At 35.9% G+C, this 14,274-nt stretch overlaps 1 protein-coding gene across 2 annotated transcripts in view; it reads left to right on the forward strand.

Moving 5' to 3' along the window:
• The first annotated feature begins 5,267 nt into the window (after positions 1-5,267).
• LOC104596738 (alpha/beta-Hydrolases superfamily protein) overlaps positions 5,268-14,274 on the forward strand; it is a 53,910-nt gene continuing 44,903 nt past the window's right edge. For both annotated transcript variants that reach the window (XM_010258019.2, XM_088887653.1), the window contains exons 1-4: positions 5,268-5,743; positions 5,857-5,946; positions 9,623-9,684; positions 10,797-10,897. In XM_010258019.2, coding sequence (XP_010256321.1) covers positions 5,487-5,743; positions 5,857-5,946; positions 9,623-9,684; positions 10,797-10,897 — 510 coding nt within the window. In that variant the 5' untranslated portion in view covers positions 5,268-5,486. The remainder of the gene's footprint in view (positions 5,744-5,856; positions 5,947-9,622; positions 9,685-10,796; positions 10,898-14,274) is intronic.

Raw genomic sequence — 14,274 nt, forward strand, 5'->3', positions numbered from 1 at the left:
CATGCTCTAGCCTCGGAGCTCAGAACTGCATATCTCTCTTTGTCACAGTCTTGTTTTTTCCTTTCTTCTTGTTTGGGAACCCTTCTTTTCCAAATTTTCTATGGTCCTGACGTTTTTGGTACACTCGTGGTTCTGAAACCAGCTTTCTTTGGATGGCGGATCGTTCTGTTGAGATTCCTCTTCCTGTCTCTGTAGAAGAAATGCTAAGAACTATATGTGAGCAACAGTCACTGCCACCTGTTGAAATGAGCGCAAGGAGAGAGCTGGCTTTGCTTGGAGAAGAGGCGTCTCTGCAGCTTCTTTGGCGAATTTCGGGTCAAAGAATCCGATCCTTGACAAGATTTATCATTTATATGGCGAGAAGTGTGTGTACAACCGTGTCTAGTCGGGAAAGCGTGTGCTTCTCCGGGCCACGTAGTTCTGAAAGTTCAGCTTCTGTTTCTATGCGAGGTAACTTCATATGTGCATAATCCTCCATTTTTGGTTCCTCATGAATACTGTCGTCGTCGTCGTTTTCATTTCAACATTTCTTTATGCCCATTTTAGGTAATTATGCACTAACAGATTTCATTTGTTGTGCTATGGTCTTAGTAAAGCTGTAATTGTAACTTATAAATTATCTCCCTTTAAAATGTCATTGGTTTCGTTCAGGATTTGGCAAACGCCCCCATCCACCTTCCCGATTTAGGTATTCTGTGTATCATGCCTAAGACAGTTTCCGAACTTCTGAGAAAATAGGAGCCGTATAAGTTGTCTTTTGCAATCTTCATTGAATTTGTAGTTTCTGATTTGGGTTCCCCCTTAACTCATCGTTTCTTGTAGGCTATGATGATGCTACCTCTTACACTCCAAGGTTAGAGCGTCTCTGTAGGCCGAAGAGCGGCTTGGGTTTGGAGGGGATGAGCAGAAAATCCCTTCTCATGGCATTGGGTGAGAGTTGGGAGAGAGAAAGAATGAGAGAGGGCAGTGAGGGAGGAGAAAAGAATAGAAGAAAGAGAAAACGATAGGTTAAATAGGTTTTAAGAAAAAAAAGGGCAAAACACGAAAATAGAAAAAGTTTAGTGGGGTATTTTGATAATTTAATGTATTTCGTCATCTCACTTAAGGGTCAATGGGGTCTTTGTGTTACGGTCATAGTACAGTGGGATCTTCGTTACAAAACAAAGTATTAGGGGTCTTTATCACAAATCCCATAATGTAGGGGGGTCTTCATAATTTACCCTATTTACATTTAATTGGAAATTTCTTGCATGGACTGATTCCGCCAGATTTAGGCTTTGTGACTCAGCTCGAGCATTTGGAAATTGGATACAATGAGTTCTATGGAGGAATACCAGTGGAGTTCGGGCAGTTATCGAAACTCCGATATTTCCACATTGCCATTGCAAATTTAACTGGTCTTCTACAGCCAGAGCTTGGTAATTTAATGATGCTTGAATTACTTCCTCTATTCAAGAACCAATTTTACGGCCCAATTCCAGCTGGTGAATGGTGGTCATTGAGAGTTCTTGGGCTGGGGCGGATATGGTTTGGAGGAGATGAAGATGAACAATGTTTTGCCCTTCTTTGATATATTTGTTAAAAAGTTTACCTAATTTAAAAATTATATTAAAAAGTTTATTTTTATTGATATTGGGGCCCAAAAGTTGTCCTTATCAGCTATAATTTCTTTCATAATTCTTATTGCAAGGGGAAAGGAAAATAAATCTAATTATCTCATCTCTTCTAGATAAATTGTTCAATACTCTTTAATTTTGTGAATCAAAATATCATAACCCCTTTCTTCAATTTTATGAAAATAAAGAATGAAGAAGAAGAAAAAGAAGAAGTTATAAAAAGGAAATATCAATACCCCTTATATATATATTCAAATCTTTGTTTTCTTGAAAGCATACCAACCAAGCAAGGACTCTCCCTCTAATATGACCTAAGCTAACTGTCAGGTTGGTCATTGTTACCATGCAAAATAAATCATATTCATTACATCCGATTAACGTAACTTATCTAAGAGATATACAAAGACAAAAAACCAATTTCTAAAAAAACAAAAAAAAAATTGATTTAAATCTCATCAACAACTAATCATGCTCCATAGGAACCATTTTTTGCTTGTCTAATCATGTGAGCCTCTCTATTTCATTGAAGGGATTTGTGAATTACAGTATCTAAAGCAGTTGAATCTTGGGGAAAACTTGATTGAAGGTCCAATATGGTCATGTCTAAGTGAAATAGACTCCTTAAAGGATTTAGATCTTTCTAAAAACCATTTGGATGGAAGTTTCTCCTTCCTCATTTTTGCTAATCACTCTAATCTAAATTCCATTGACCTTTCAAACAATGTCCTCTTACAAATTGGGTCCCATCATTTCAACTCGGGAATTTAAATCTACAGAATTACAAGATCAACAGACAAAGCCGCAATATCATTCTCAGTTTCCTTTCTACCCAACACAAACTAAAGAGTATAATATTGGACAATGCCCCTTTTCAAGGAACCATTCCTTCCAAGTTGTTGTACAATAATACTCTATTTGGTTTGTTGTCACTGAGTGGTAACCATTTAAGTGGAGATTTTCCAATGCCTCTTGAAAATGAAACATCGTTACTCTCCGTTCTTGACACAACCATATTCAAGGGCAACTTCCTTTAAACATGAGAAATCTCTTTCCATTGTTGCTATATCTTAATGTGTCCACGAATGAACTTGAAGGAACAATTCCTCCACAAGTTGGCCTCTTGGCAATAAATACGCTAGACCTATCTAACAATGCCTTCACAGGTGAAATTCCAATTGAAATAGGAGACCTGAAAGTGCTTCATTCATTGAACCTATCTAATAATTTTCTCACAGGTCACATTCCTACTTCCTTTCAAAAGCTTGAACAGTTAGAGAGTTTGGATCTTTCTCATAACAGTTTAATAGGAAATATCCCTCCTCAGATGATTCAACTCCATTCCTTATCTACATTCAATGTTGCCTTCAACCACCTATCTGGAAATTAAAGATCCCTTTTGAAGAAAACTTTCACACTTTCACCGAAAGTAGTTATATTGGGAATTCAGAGCTTTGTGGGCCACCATTGCAAGTCAATTGTTCAATGCCACCCAACCCCTCACCACAGGCCAATGAAGAAAGAGGTTCAAGATTGATGGGTGGAGACCTATTTTTCTTCTCATGTGTTGCTAGTTTTTATGCATTGGGATTTTGGAGTGTCATTATTCCTCTTCTTATCAGTAGAAGCTGACGGAAGATGTATTATGGAATTGTTGATCGATACATCACCAATTGTTGTAGTGAAACACTCTCAACTTCTTGTTGCATGTAAAATGATTGTTTTGAAAGAATGTAACATATGAATAAATTAAATAAAGATATTGTGTTATTTAGGCTTCTCTTATTATGTTTTTTGTTATTAAGGAAACATAAGCACATGAGATATCTCCTTAGACAAACATTTGAAGTAATTATACACCATATATGTTTTTTTCTTTTGTCATGCAAGTGATATATAATAAGTTTTATTATTTATTTACTTATATTTTGGTTCATGGGGGTATACAACTGGGGGGTGGGGTTCACCGTAAGCATGCCATAACTCCCTACAACCCACAGCAGAAATTTGCTGCCATGTACAATCTCCATTACATCCAACCAAAGACCCCACCAACATATGCCCATGGCCAACATGTTATATCAAAGGTTTAAATAAGTATTGATACTATACTCCAGACATAGAGGTGTGTCGATAGCTTGAACCATGGTTGGTTTCAGTGGTCCAACTGATGATAGTTTTTCAGCATTTCGGGTTTTTTAGCTCAAACCTTCCAAAAATGTAGTTTGGAGCAGCATTTTAGCTCAAACCTTCCAAAAGGTAAGGATTTTTAGCAGCAAGTGAGAAATTTCAAAAATTCTTACTTTTTGTTTTGATTTTTATCCACTATAACTTAGGTTTGTCTACTATAATGATAGGTTTCTTTTTCTTATGTTTCCAACTTGCACCCAGAATAGATGTTTATTTATCCCTTTGCTTAGCCAATGCATTTGCCATTGCATTGGCTATTCTTGCTATCCAATTAAAACTAGATGTAAATCCCTTTACAGTCTTTATCTCCCTCATGATGCTTCAGTATAGTCATCTCAGATAATGACTTCTGCTATTCAACAATTAATTGATTAAATTAACATAATAGCTTAGTTTAATTCTAACCATCAATAGTAATTATTTTCATAAGTTTTAGGTTATCACAAAACAGGACATCGGTTAACAATGGCATCTCCAATTCTCCATAAATTTTGTGTTTCATTGGGAAGAACTGTATGTGTATATAATGTCGTTGAATGTAATTTTATCATTGATTTGGTGCATTAATGTTTCAATCTAATGCATTTGCAACCAACATTTTATCATTGATTTGGTGCATTAAAATTCAGATCCTAGCATTTTGTAAGGATAGTCTTTTTTTATGCATTATCTAACTGTCTTAGGACTTGAAGAGCATGTGAACTTTCATCTATGCCTGAGATGTAAAAGCATAGTGAAACATCACTGTTAATATTAAATACCCTGTGCATCACACGAGCCATTCCACTAGTATTTAAAAAAAGATAGAACACAAAATGAAAAAGTAGAGAACTATGATGAAAACATCTGGGAACATTTCTAAACTTTATACTCATCATATTAAATAAAAATAATTTTGTTTATGATAGAAATGGAATATAAAATATAACAACAACAACAACAATAATAATAATAATAATAATAATAATAATAATAATAATAATAATAATAAGAAATAATAATAATAATAATAATAATAATTATTATTATTATAATGTTAAATTTTCACATGCAATGCATACACATATTTACTATAATAATAATAATTTTTAATATAAAATTAAATTTCTACATGCAATGCATATGCATATTTACTACAAGCATTTAAGTTTACTTTTAATCATATTAATCATATTGTTATTTTTGTTTTCTATATTAACTATTATATATTTAAAATTAATTAATATAAAGAAATTTATCACTTGGAAAGCATGTGTTTAATTAGTAGTGTAAAAATAAGTATTCATCGTATATTTCCTAAAATTCAAGGCAAATATTAAATTAAACGTATATATTTGACTCAATAAACGGCAGAGATTATTCAGATCACATGTCAGAAAAAAAGGTGTTTAATCTGACGCCCACGTCAACCCCGATGCTGGAGTGGATGTCATAAATCTGTTTAATCTGGCGCCCAAAAGTCTTCTTTTTTTTCTTTGTTTTATATTACAACTTACAAGTTCACAACATCCGACATCGTTTTTTTCCAGCTTCTTCTCGTGCCTCGTGGTCGTTCTGGGCCCCAAAAATTCATTCTTAGCTCAACCAACTCCTGCGAGATCGAACCAAGTGGGTAACCAGACCCAACAAATTAGAAATCTGGGATTTTCATGTTTTGAGTTCTGGTGATCTTTCGAGGTGGCTATGGAGTTCAGGAATTCAAAAGAGGTCCCTGTTTCCGCCTTGGAACTTCTGCTGCAAGCGGCGTCGCTGATACCGATTTTGTACTATGTATTGGGATCTCTATTCGTTTTGGTGGTATTTTTGTATAATTTCTTGGAGTTTCATTTTGTTAGAGATCTCCTGCATGGTTTTAGAGGGGATCCTGTGTCCTTGACGTTCAATTCGTTCTCGGAGATCTATGAAGGTGTTGTTTCCAAGTGCCGGATTCTTCACGGAAGGTAATTCTTTGTAATTGGATTGGTTTCTGTATTTGAGTTTTGGTTTTGGGGTTGAAACTCGGATTCGTCGAAATTGGTTGTTAGTTAAGTCTTTAATGTCTCAATTTGTACAGGTATTTGGCTACGCCATGGCTTTCAAGTCCACATTTTCAGACTGCTTTTCTGAACTTCTTTGGAAGGCCTCCCTTTTTCAGCTACAGAAGGTGAATGTCAATCCATCTATTTAACTGTCGTTACTGTTTTCGATATACCAACCATGTAGGAAGAGTTGATTTTATAGCTACATTTTTTTTTTTTTTTTTGTGTTCTATTCGATTATGGGATTATTGTTCTCAGAAATGTTGTTCCTGGAGATGGATAGAAGATGGTTTTGTACATTGTGTTTGATGGTCGACTTCAAAGTGTCTGTTAACACATATTATATTTTCCTTCAGAATATTAGACTGAAATGGGATGCCTCAGCTATATGAGAGAAGAAGAATAGATGAAAGAAACTTTAGATAATATGGGTATTTTGTTCCATACCGAGTTCAAGCTTGAGATTGCAGGGAATCCTATATTCTTGTTGAAATAGCTACTTTTTGCTTTTTCACCTTTGCCTCTGATGAAAATATCTATTGGAATCGACAATTGATGTCTACATAAAACTCTAAGCTTCATTGCACCTTAATCTATATACCAATTATAGTGCTTCTCTTAAGGCATAAAATGCAAAGACATTTTGTAGAGCGATGCTTCGAAGTGGTAAACCTTTCCTTCTAAAGGTCTGCCTTGAAGTAGCAGTAAGAATCTTGTTTTCTCATATGTAATAATTCACTTTTGTTGTGTGCTTTTGGTTGAAGCAGTCCACTCCCATTGTCAACATCTCCCACTTGTTTTACACTGGTTTTATATCAAGGCAAAATTGTCCTTGCTACTTTTGTCTCCATCTCTGCTTGTTCACAAGAAGAACAGGGATAACTGCACATGAGGTGAACATGGTGGAAGAAGAGAGTTGTAATAATGGAGCTATGCCAATAATGTAGACAAATTAAACAATCAAGAGACATTGACAGAGCAAAGAATTAGATTAATGCAGCTTTTACCACAACGAGGCATTGGAGTACCAGTGTCAACAAAGGTTTTCATGTTTTAGAATGGGACCATGATTCAGAATAAGTTCCCTTTCTCGATATCAACTATACAGTGCAAGATTGGTGGTTCTTATTGGAATTTGCACCCAAAATAATTTTATGGAATGACCAAAATAAGTAAAAGTGTGGAGAGACCAAACAAAAAAGAAATACACACCATGTCCTTGAAAGTCAAGATTGAAAGTTGTACCCTGTTCTGATGGAAAACCTTGCATGCAGGTAGAGTTGAAAATTTTGCTATGAGATAAGATCAAATTGATGGGGAAAAAATTCTGCCTACAAATTATGAATAGGTCCTCTTCAAGCATATTCACCATCTTCTGTAAGGGTTGTATTGTGTTTATGAGTAAATATGAGATGCTACTAATAAAGTTGCAGAGTTTGCTTTAAGCAAGTGACTGGTAGTTTATTGCAGCATATCTAAATTCAATACCAAATCTTGTTACAATCGATGTTGACTATTGACAATGTTTATTATTTAGCAATAAAGTTTCTTTCCGTCTTGGTAAATGACTTACTTGGGCAAATGCACTTATTTGGGCAAGTGTTTCTTGGGAAATACTTACCTGGATAAGAAGTGTTTTATTCCCCAGGCAAAGGTGTACAGTGAGTCAATGGCCAATTTATCCAAAAAAGTGGCATTATTGAAGGGACAATATTGTCCCATCATGTATTAGTGATTTTCGGTGCGCATGGTTAAGTAATTTACCCAAGTTCGAGGAGAGTATTACTTCCCTAGGTAAATGAGCCACTTGGTTGTTCTTTTCCGCGGGACCCATTGATACTGAAATATGAATGTGGGTTTATTTCTTTTCCGTGGGACCTACCAACTTATTTGCTCCTACTTCCCGGAAAATGAACAAGGCCTAAAAGTAAAGAAAACATGAAAGAGAACTATTATTTTTAGTGTGTGTGTGTGTGTGTGCCGGGGGGAGGGTTAGTTTCTATCTTAGCCTTCTACTTCATTTGGACCCTAGATTAGGGAGTTTTCTTGGTAATAAATACAAAAGAAATTTATTAATAGAGGAAAAAAAGGTTCATCAAGTAGTGATGAGGTATCACCATTAGCTACAAACCATAGCAGAGAACAAAAACAAAAGAGGACATTGAATGGAAAAAGAAAAAAGCACAAAATCCAACACCATGAGAAACATTAAGCTAAATCCAGAGTTTCAAAAACTAGAACCAAGGTCTTCTTTTTTGACTCCTTCAAACTCTGGGAGAATGAAACACCCAATCCATTATCCTTTTACCGCATAGTAAGGTGATACGTTCCCTTGCTTGATCCTTCTCTTAAAATATTCTCCTATTTCTTTCTTTCCATAATTCCCAACAAACAACAAAAGGAATGTAGCTCCAAACAATCTTTGCCTTGACATTTCCACTTACACTTAGCCACTTGGAAAATATCTCTTCTGTCAAACTGAGAACCCTTCAATTAGTCTTGAGTAGACTAAAGAAGAAACCCCATAAGAACTTTGAGTAGGGGCATTCGACAAACAAATGATAAACATTCTCACAAAGATAGCACTTGCTGGCTAAGTGAAAACCTCTGTTTTAAAGATGATTTAATGTCAACATGCTGTCTAATGCTACTAACCATGCAAAAGCTTCCACCCTTGGAGGAACAGGGTTTCCGTAAATTCCTCTTATCTCTGGGTTTCCTCCATTAGGCCTTGACAAAGCCTTGTAAAAAGATTTGATTGAGAATAGACCATTTTGAGACTCTTTCCATCATATTGAGTCCTTCCTTTCCACCTGAGTTTCAGATGATTGAAGTCTTGCAAGTAGATACACACTCTTGAATTTCCCAATCAAAGAGAGATCTCCTGAACTTTGGGCACCACACAGCTCTACCTTGAATAATCTCAAAAGTTTCCGCAACAGAGCTATTTTTCATCCCCAATCTTTACAGTCTAGGACAAAACTGACGAAGCTTTCCCATACCCAATCATTCGTCTTCCCAGATTTTGATTGTTGAGCCATCACCAACCTTGAAGAAAAGCTGACTGGAAGCGCATAATTCCTTTACACACAATTATTCCATAGGATGTTTTCAGCTCTCTAGTTTGGAGTATTGTTTCTTCTTTTATTTTATGGGGAGGAGCCATTGCATTTTCAGATGGTAAAATCTCAAGCTGGCAAGTAGGAGAGTGTCTTTTTCTATTTTTTTGTTTTCGAAGTTTTTTTTTTTTTCATATGAAATGGGCTGATTTTGGCAGAATAAGGTTATCTCATTTTATAAGTCTGTGTGTCTGTTCTCTCCTTTTATGTCTTGTGAAGGGAGAAATTACACACTATTTTATTTGTACAATCTTTATGTGGTAATAATATATTCTGTTGTTTTTGATATAAAGAAAAACAACTTTAACTTCTTTATATGTATACTCAAGTCTCTTTTCTGAATTGGCATCTCAAGTTGCTTGTTTGTATGCAATAATAGTTATGTGATGTCCTGTCATATGTGATGTCTTCTTTTGCATATCATTCAAAAGTAGTGGAGGAATGCTAGTGAGCTTCATGCAACTCTTTTAAGTCTTCTTTGCCCTACAGACCAAGGACTCCTGAAGGATATGTCTGATTGTTCTTGTAATGCTTTGTGTTTTTTCAATGGGTTCCACCATGTTTGTGGGTTCAAAAACCCTAAAGTTGCAGAAGATACTGTTTATTAGCATTACTAAAGGAAGTGTCTTGAAATTCTAATTCATTATTCTTATATAAGTATGATTATTATATTTTTTTTCAGGCAGCTATTCCATACACCTGATGGTGGAACTGTAGCTTTGGATTGGCTGATGCATTCTGATGGTAAGTTAGGTATTTTTTATTTTCATCAAATATTTGCATGTATCTAACTGCCAAATGGATCTCAAGTGGCAGAGGCATTTTTTTTTTCCATTTAAAAGTATGATTCTATTTGTTGTAATCTACATTTGTAAATTGACCTTTTGTTTTAATAACACGTTCCATGTATTATTTTCCTTCTTAGGTTGTTTTCTCCCCATATTTGGGTTTGAACATTTATGATTATGCTCAGAATCTTAGAAATATAAAGGATTTATTATCTGTTTTCAGGAACACATTTTCTTATCAATATACTTTCATTCAATGATCATCTGAGATCAACATATTTTTAGTATATCTGCATTAGATATGGAAAAAATATCAAGATATCAATTGGATTTTAAGCCATGACATTTACAATGTTTAGGGTCAGAAATGAAGTCTTTGAAGGAACCTTAGAGTACCTCCAATAGGTGATAAAATGAGAGAAGTAAACTAAGATGGTTTGGTACTTTGGTCATGTGCATGGAATTCCATCTACAGCAACTATAAGAAGAATTGATCTATTGCAAGTTGAAAGGGCTAGAAGGGATAGGCTGCTAGGGACAGACCAAAATACACATTGCCTGAAGTAGTAAGAAATGATTTAAGCACTCATAATTTAACAATGGATATGGAATTAAAAAGAACAATGTGGTGAAACAGGATTCATGTAACTGATTCCATATAGTTGGGATAAGGCTTAGATGATGATGATGATATCTACAAAGTTTAGTTACAGTTGAACCTCTTCTGCAAGAAAGATAGTCCTATGCATGTGTATGATCGTTAAATTTTATATTACTAAATTTGCTGGATACTTTTTTATTTTCTTTCCAAAACACTTTACTCAATATAAAATTTAATAATCATAGACATACATAGGAGTAACTTTCATGTGGAACAGGTTTATGTTTAACTAAACTTTGTAAATGCCATCAACTCATCATCATCATCATCTAAGCTTTATCCCAACTATATGGGGTCCCAATATTTATAATCTGGTAGAAGAACAATAACTTCACTGAGTCTACAATAACTATTGTAAACTGGTATTTTTTTTTTTTTTCTAATTCCTGAATATGCTTACTCTACAGTTACGAGAGGGGCTTCCCACATGAATACCACCATTTCTAAAGATGATAAAACCCCTATTCTGGTAGTGATCCCTGGATTGACAAGTGATTCTGCTTCATCTGTAAGTCTTTTCTTTTACATCATATCTTCTTTGCATGTGTGTTTCTAATTGTTTTTTGAATTAGCTCTATATGGTAACATACACTATATTGTAGCATACCATATTCAGTTTTTCTCTTTTATCTTGTTCTATATGTACAGCTGCCAACAAGGGCATTGTTGTAACTTCAATTTACGCTAAGTAGAGGGAGAGTCAACATGCTGTTCTATAAGGTGATGTGATATTTGGGGGGTGCCTCCTATACTTGCTAATTGCCAAGCCCTTTTCTAATCACCCATTCTGATGATGTATTTCTTGTTGCCAATCAAAAAGAAGTTAAAATCTTCATAGGGTATAATGCAAAAATAGTTACTGGTGAAAACTAGTTTGTCCACTGAGTCACTATCTACTAACCATTTTTTTTGAAGTCTATCTACTAACCATTTGACAGAATATAGGTCAAGTACTTTTTATTTTAGTCTTATGCAAAGAAAGGACCTGGACTTTCTTTGCATAATAAATCAATCAGCAGCTGAGAGGAAAGTCAACATATGAAGAGGCGATGGGTTCTCAAGATCGCAGTTGTGTTCATGGACAGGACGACAGGTTGGTATTTCTTCAATTTAGATCCTCTCACCGACTGCGGAACTGCATGAGGAACCTGATTTTGTTGGCGGGAACAGAGTGTTGAGGAATGCAAGGAGGGAAGATAAGGATAAGGAGAAAGATAACACCAACCAGGTGGACTACTCAGTGATGATAAGAAGAAAGGAGATTGTTGAGTTGGGGTCAAGAACTTTAGACATTGCTGACTGTCTGAATAATGAGGAAGTTTGAATCCACTATTTGATTCAAAAACATTGGAAGAGGTTGACAGGATAAGGGAGGAGGTAATCGAAGCTGAAGAGGATGGTGAGAAGGGAAATAAAAGAAAGAGAAAGTTTAACAATCTGGAAGAAAGTGATGAACCACAGGAAAGGGTCTACATTAGAAAAAGAAGAATAAACATTCAAGATTTTAAAGAAATTGGGGACAGGAGGGGGGTGAGTGAGTTGGAGGTATTAGGAAAAAGGATTCAGGAGGGAAGCGAGGCTGGTGTGGGCCTAGAGGGGAGGAGGTCTCAAAAGAGGGAGGTTTAGGGGAGAAGAGCATAGAAATTGAGAAGCTTGTGGAGAGAAAGGTGGAGGTGGGTAAGTCTCTTGGTTTATTTATTTATTTTTGTTTTTGGGAGGGGAGAGTGTGTTTAGAAGGGCAATCGAGCAGTTTGAAAGGAACAGAAGGGAAGAAAACAATAGAAAAAAGTTATTAGGGAGGGGGGAGGTAAATGGAAGGAGAAGAAAGTGACAGGGACGAGGTTGGAGAGGAGTGAAGGGGTTTTTGGAAGAAATAGATAGGAAGGTACTGGAGGTTGAGCTGGAACGAGATTGCTATCCTTGAATCTTTCTATCAGGGCCAAGAATCAGAGGAAGGAAGTTGGCCATTATAATCTGCAGCTGTCTTTCATTTGCTATTTGCTGGCTTATTTGGATGGAAAGGAAGAGAAGACTTTTTGAAGACAAGAATTGAATGCTGGTCAAGCAGGTGGCGGTGGTTGGTAATTCTTTAGAAGAATTGGATTTTGATCTTTCCAGAGTTTTTTCAGGTCGAGTGAGATAATGTTGGGGAAAGCTTATGGGAGGGGGTGGGATTACAAATTGTAATATGGACATTTGAAGTTACGTAGTTTATTTTCTTGTTGTTGTTTGGTGATGCCTTATCACCTCCCAGCTTATATTCCTTTTTTTTCCTTTTAATGATTTTTTTTTCTTTTACTTGTCAAAAAAATAAAGAAAATCTTGTCTCTAAAGATTGTTGGTAAATCTATGATATTACTATTTGGACTTTATGACAGTTTTGATGACCTTGCCTGAAGTTCTTAGTAGTGACTCAGCAAACCACTTGAATCATTGAAAGAAAAGATAATTTTAACTTGCAGGGATTTTAACTTGATAATTAAATGATGATATTTCATTTGGCTCTTCTATGCCATATTTCATTTAAAGGGGAAGAGGAAAGTTCCTATTTCTTGTGGTCATTATGCTGACATTCAGATCTTTCATTATGGGATGATTGGCAAATACTTCTGGTAAAAGTGAACCAATACTGAAAATTTCTTTAGGTGCCCCACTGCCCTACAAATTTTGAAGATTATGAATTTAAGTACTAGGGCGGTATTGGGAACTGTGGTGTTATGTTTTTGTTTTGGTTTCACATAAGCACCACATAGGTGATTTTACTTTAATGTTTAAAAATTGAATTTGGTTAGGCATGTTTAACTTGCTTGAAATGGCCATATCACATTTTGCATGGGGGTATTGGAAGATGTTTTTTGTATTAGGGGGTAGGCATTCCCACTTTGATTGTTCTATGTGGCACCTAATTGTTCCTATGTGGCACTTTGATTGTGCCAAAACTTCTTGATTATGTCATGATTTATGTTGAGTTGGACCAATTTCAAGTTATTGGGCCCAATCCTTTATTTTTATTTTTAAGTTGTTAAGTTAGGAAGTTATTGAGCTTTAGGCCCATTAGTTTATGTTTTTTAAGTTGTGACTGTTCAGCTACTTAAAGTAGCCACCCTACTAAGGGCATTCTTGTAATCTTCAATTCTTTTATTTTAAGTATATAAATCAATGAGGGGTTGGCGGCCAGAACTATTCAATTCTGGCTTCATCCCACTTTGTCTTCTTCTTCTCTCTCTCTTTTGCTCTCTTGCTGAAACCTTTCAGTGTCTTTTACTATTCTTCACTAAGTCTACATCGGAATCAGTTATCAGCAACTTCTACTTGGTATCAGAGCAGGCCGAAGGTTTCTTGAGCTGCTCTATCATGCAGCCCTAGATCGGCCGACTGCATGGTGATATGAGAGGCTGATCGAAGACCTTAGGTAAGCCCAATTTTTGGATTTTTTGGTGGATCTGTTTTACCTTGTGGCTGGTCTAGGGTTTCCCATCAAATTCAGGAAGAACTAGAGAAAGGGGGAGAGTCATGTTTTTGTTGGACTCTTTAGTTTTGACCTAGGAAGTGGCGCCCTAATTTTTTAGGGTTCCTTGGAGTTTTCTGAAGAGGGTGGTTCAAGTCCTACCTTTTATGGAGGTCTTTGGAGAGAGCGACTGCCACTTCTCTTTCTTCTCCCGTTCCGTAGAAAGGGAATCTTTTGTGGGAGTATCATCTGGGGTACCAGAAGGGTGTCTGTGGTACCTGAAGGGATTTATTTCATATTCTTTCATCTTAAAGTGATCTTTTAACCCTTGTTTGGGAATTATAGAGGGTAATGGAGCTGAAAACAAACCCGTGAGTGAAATGAGACTAGTGGGAGGAGGTGTCGGAGATCTTTTCGGGGCTGGGACCATCACTACA

This window comes from Nelumbo nucifera, chromosome 5, assembly GCF_055504915.1.
Source record: "Nelumbo nucifera cultivar China Antique chromosome 5, China Antique-T2T, whole genome shotgun sequence".
Lineage (NCBI taxonomy): Eukaryota > Viridiplantae > Streptophyta > Magnoliopsida > Proteales > Nelumbonaceae > Nelumbo > Nelumbo nucifera.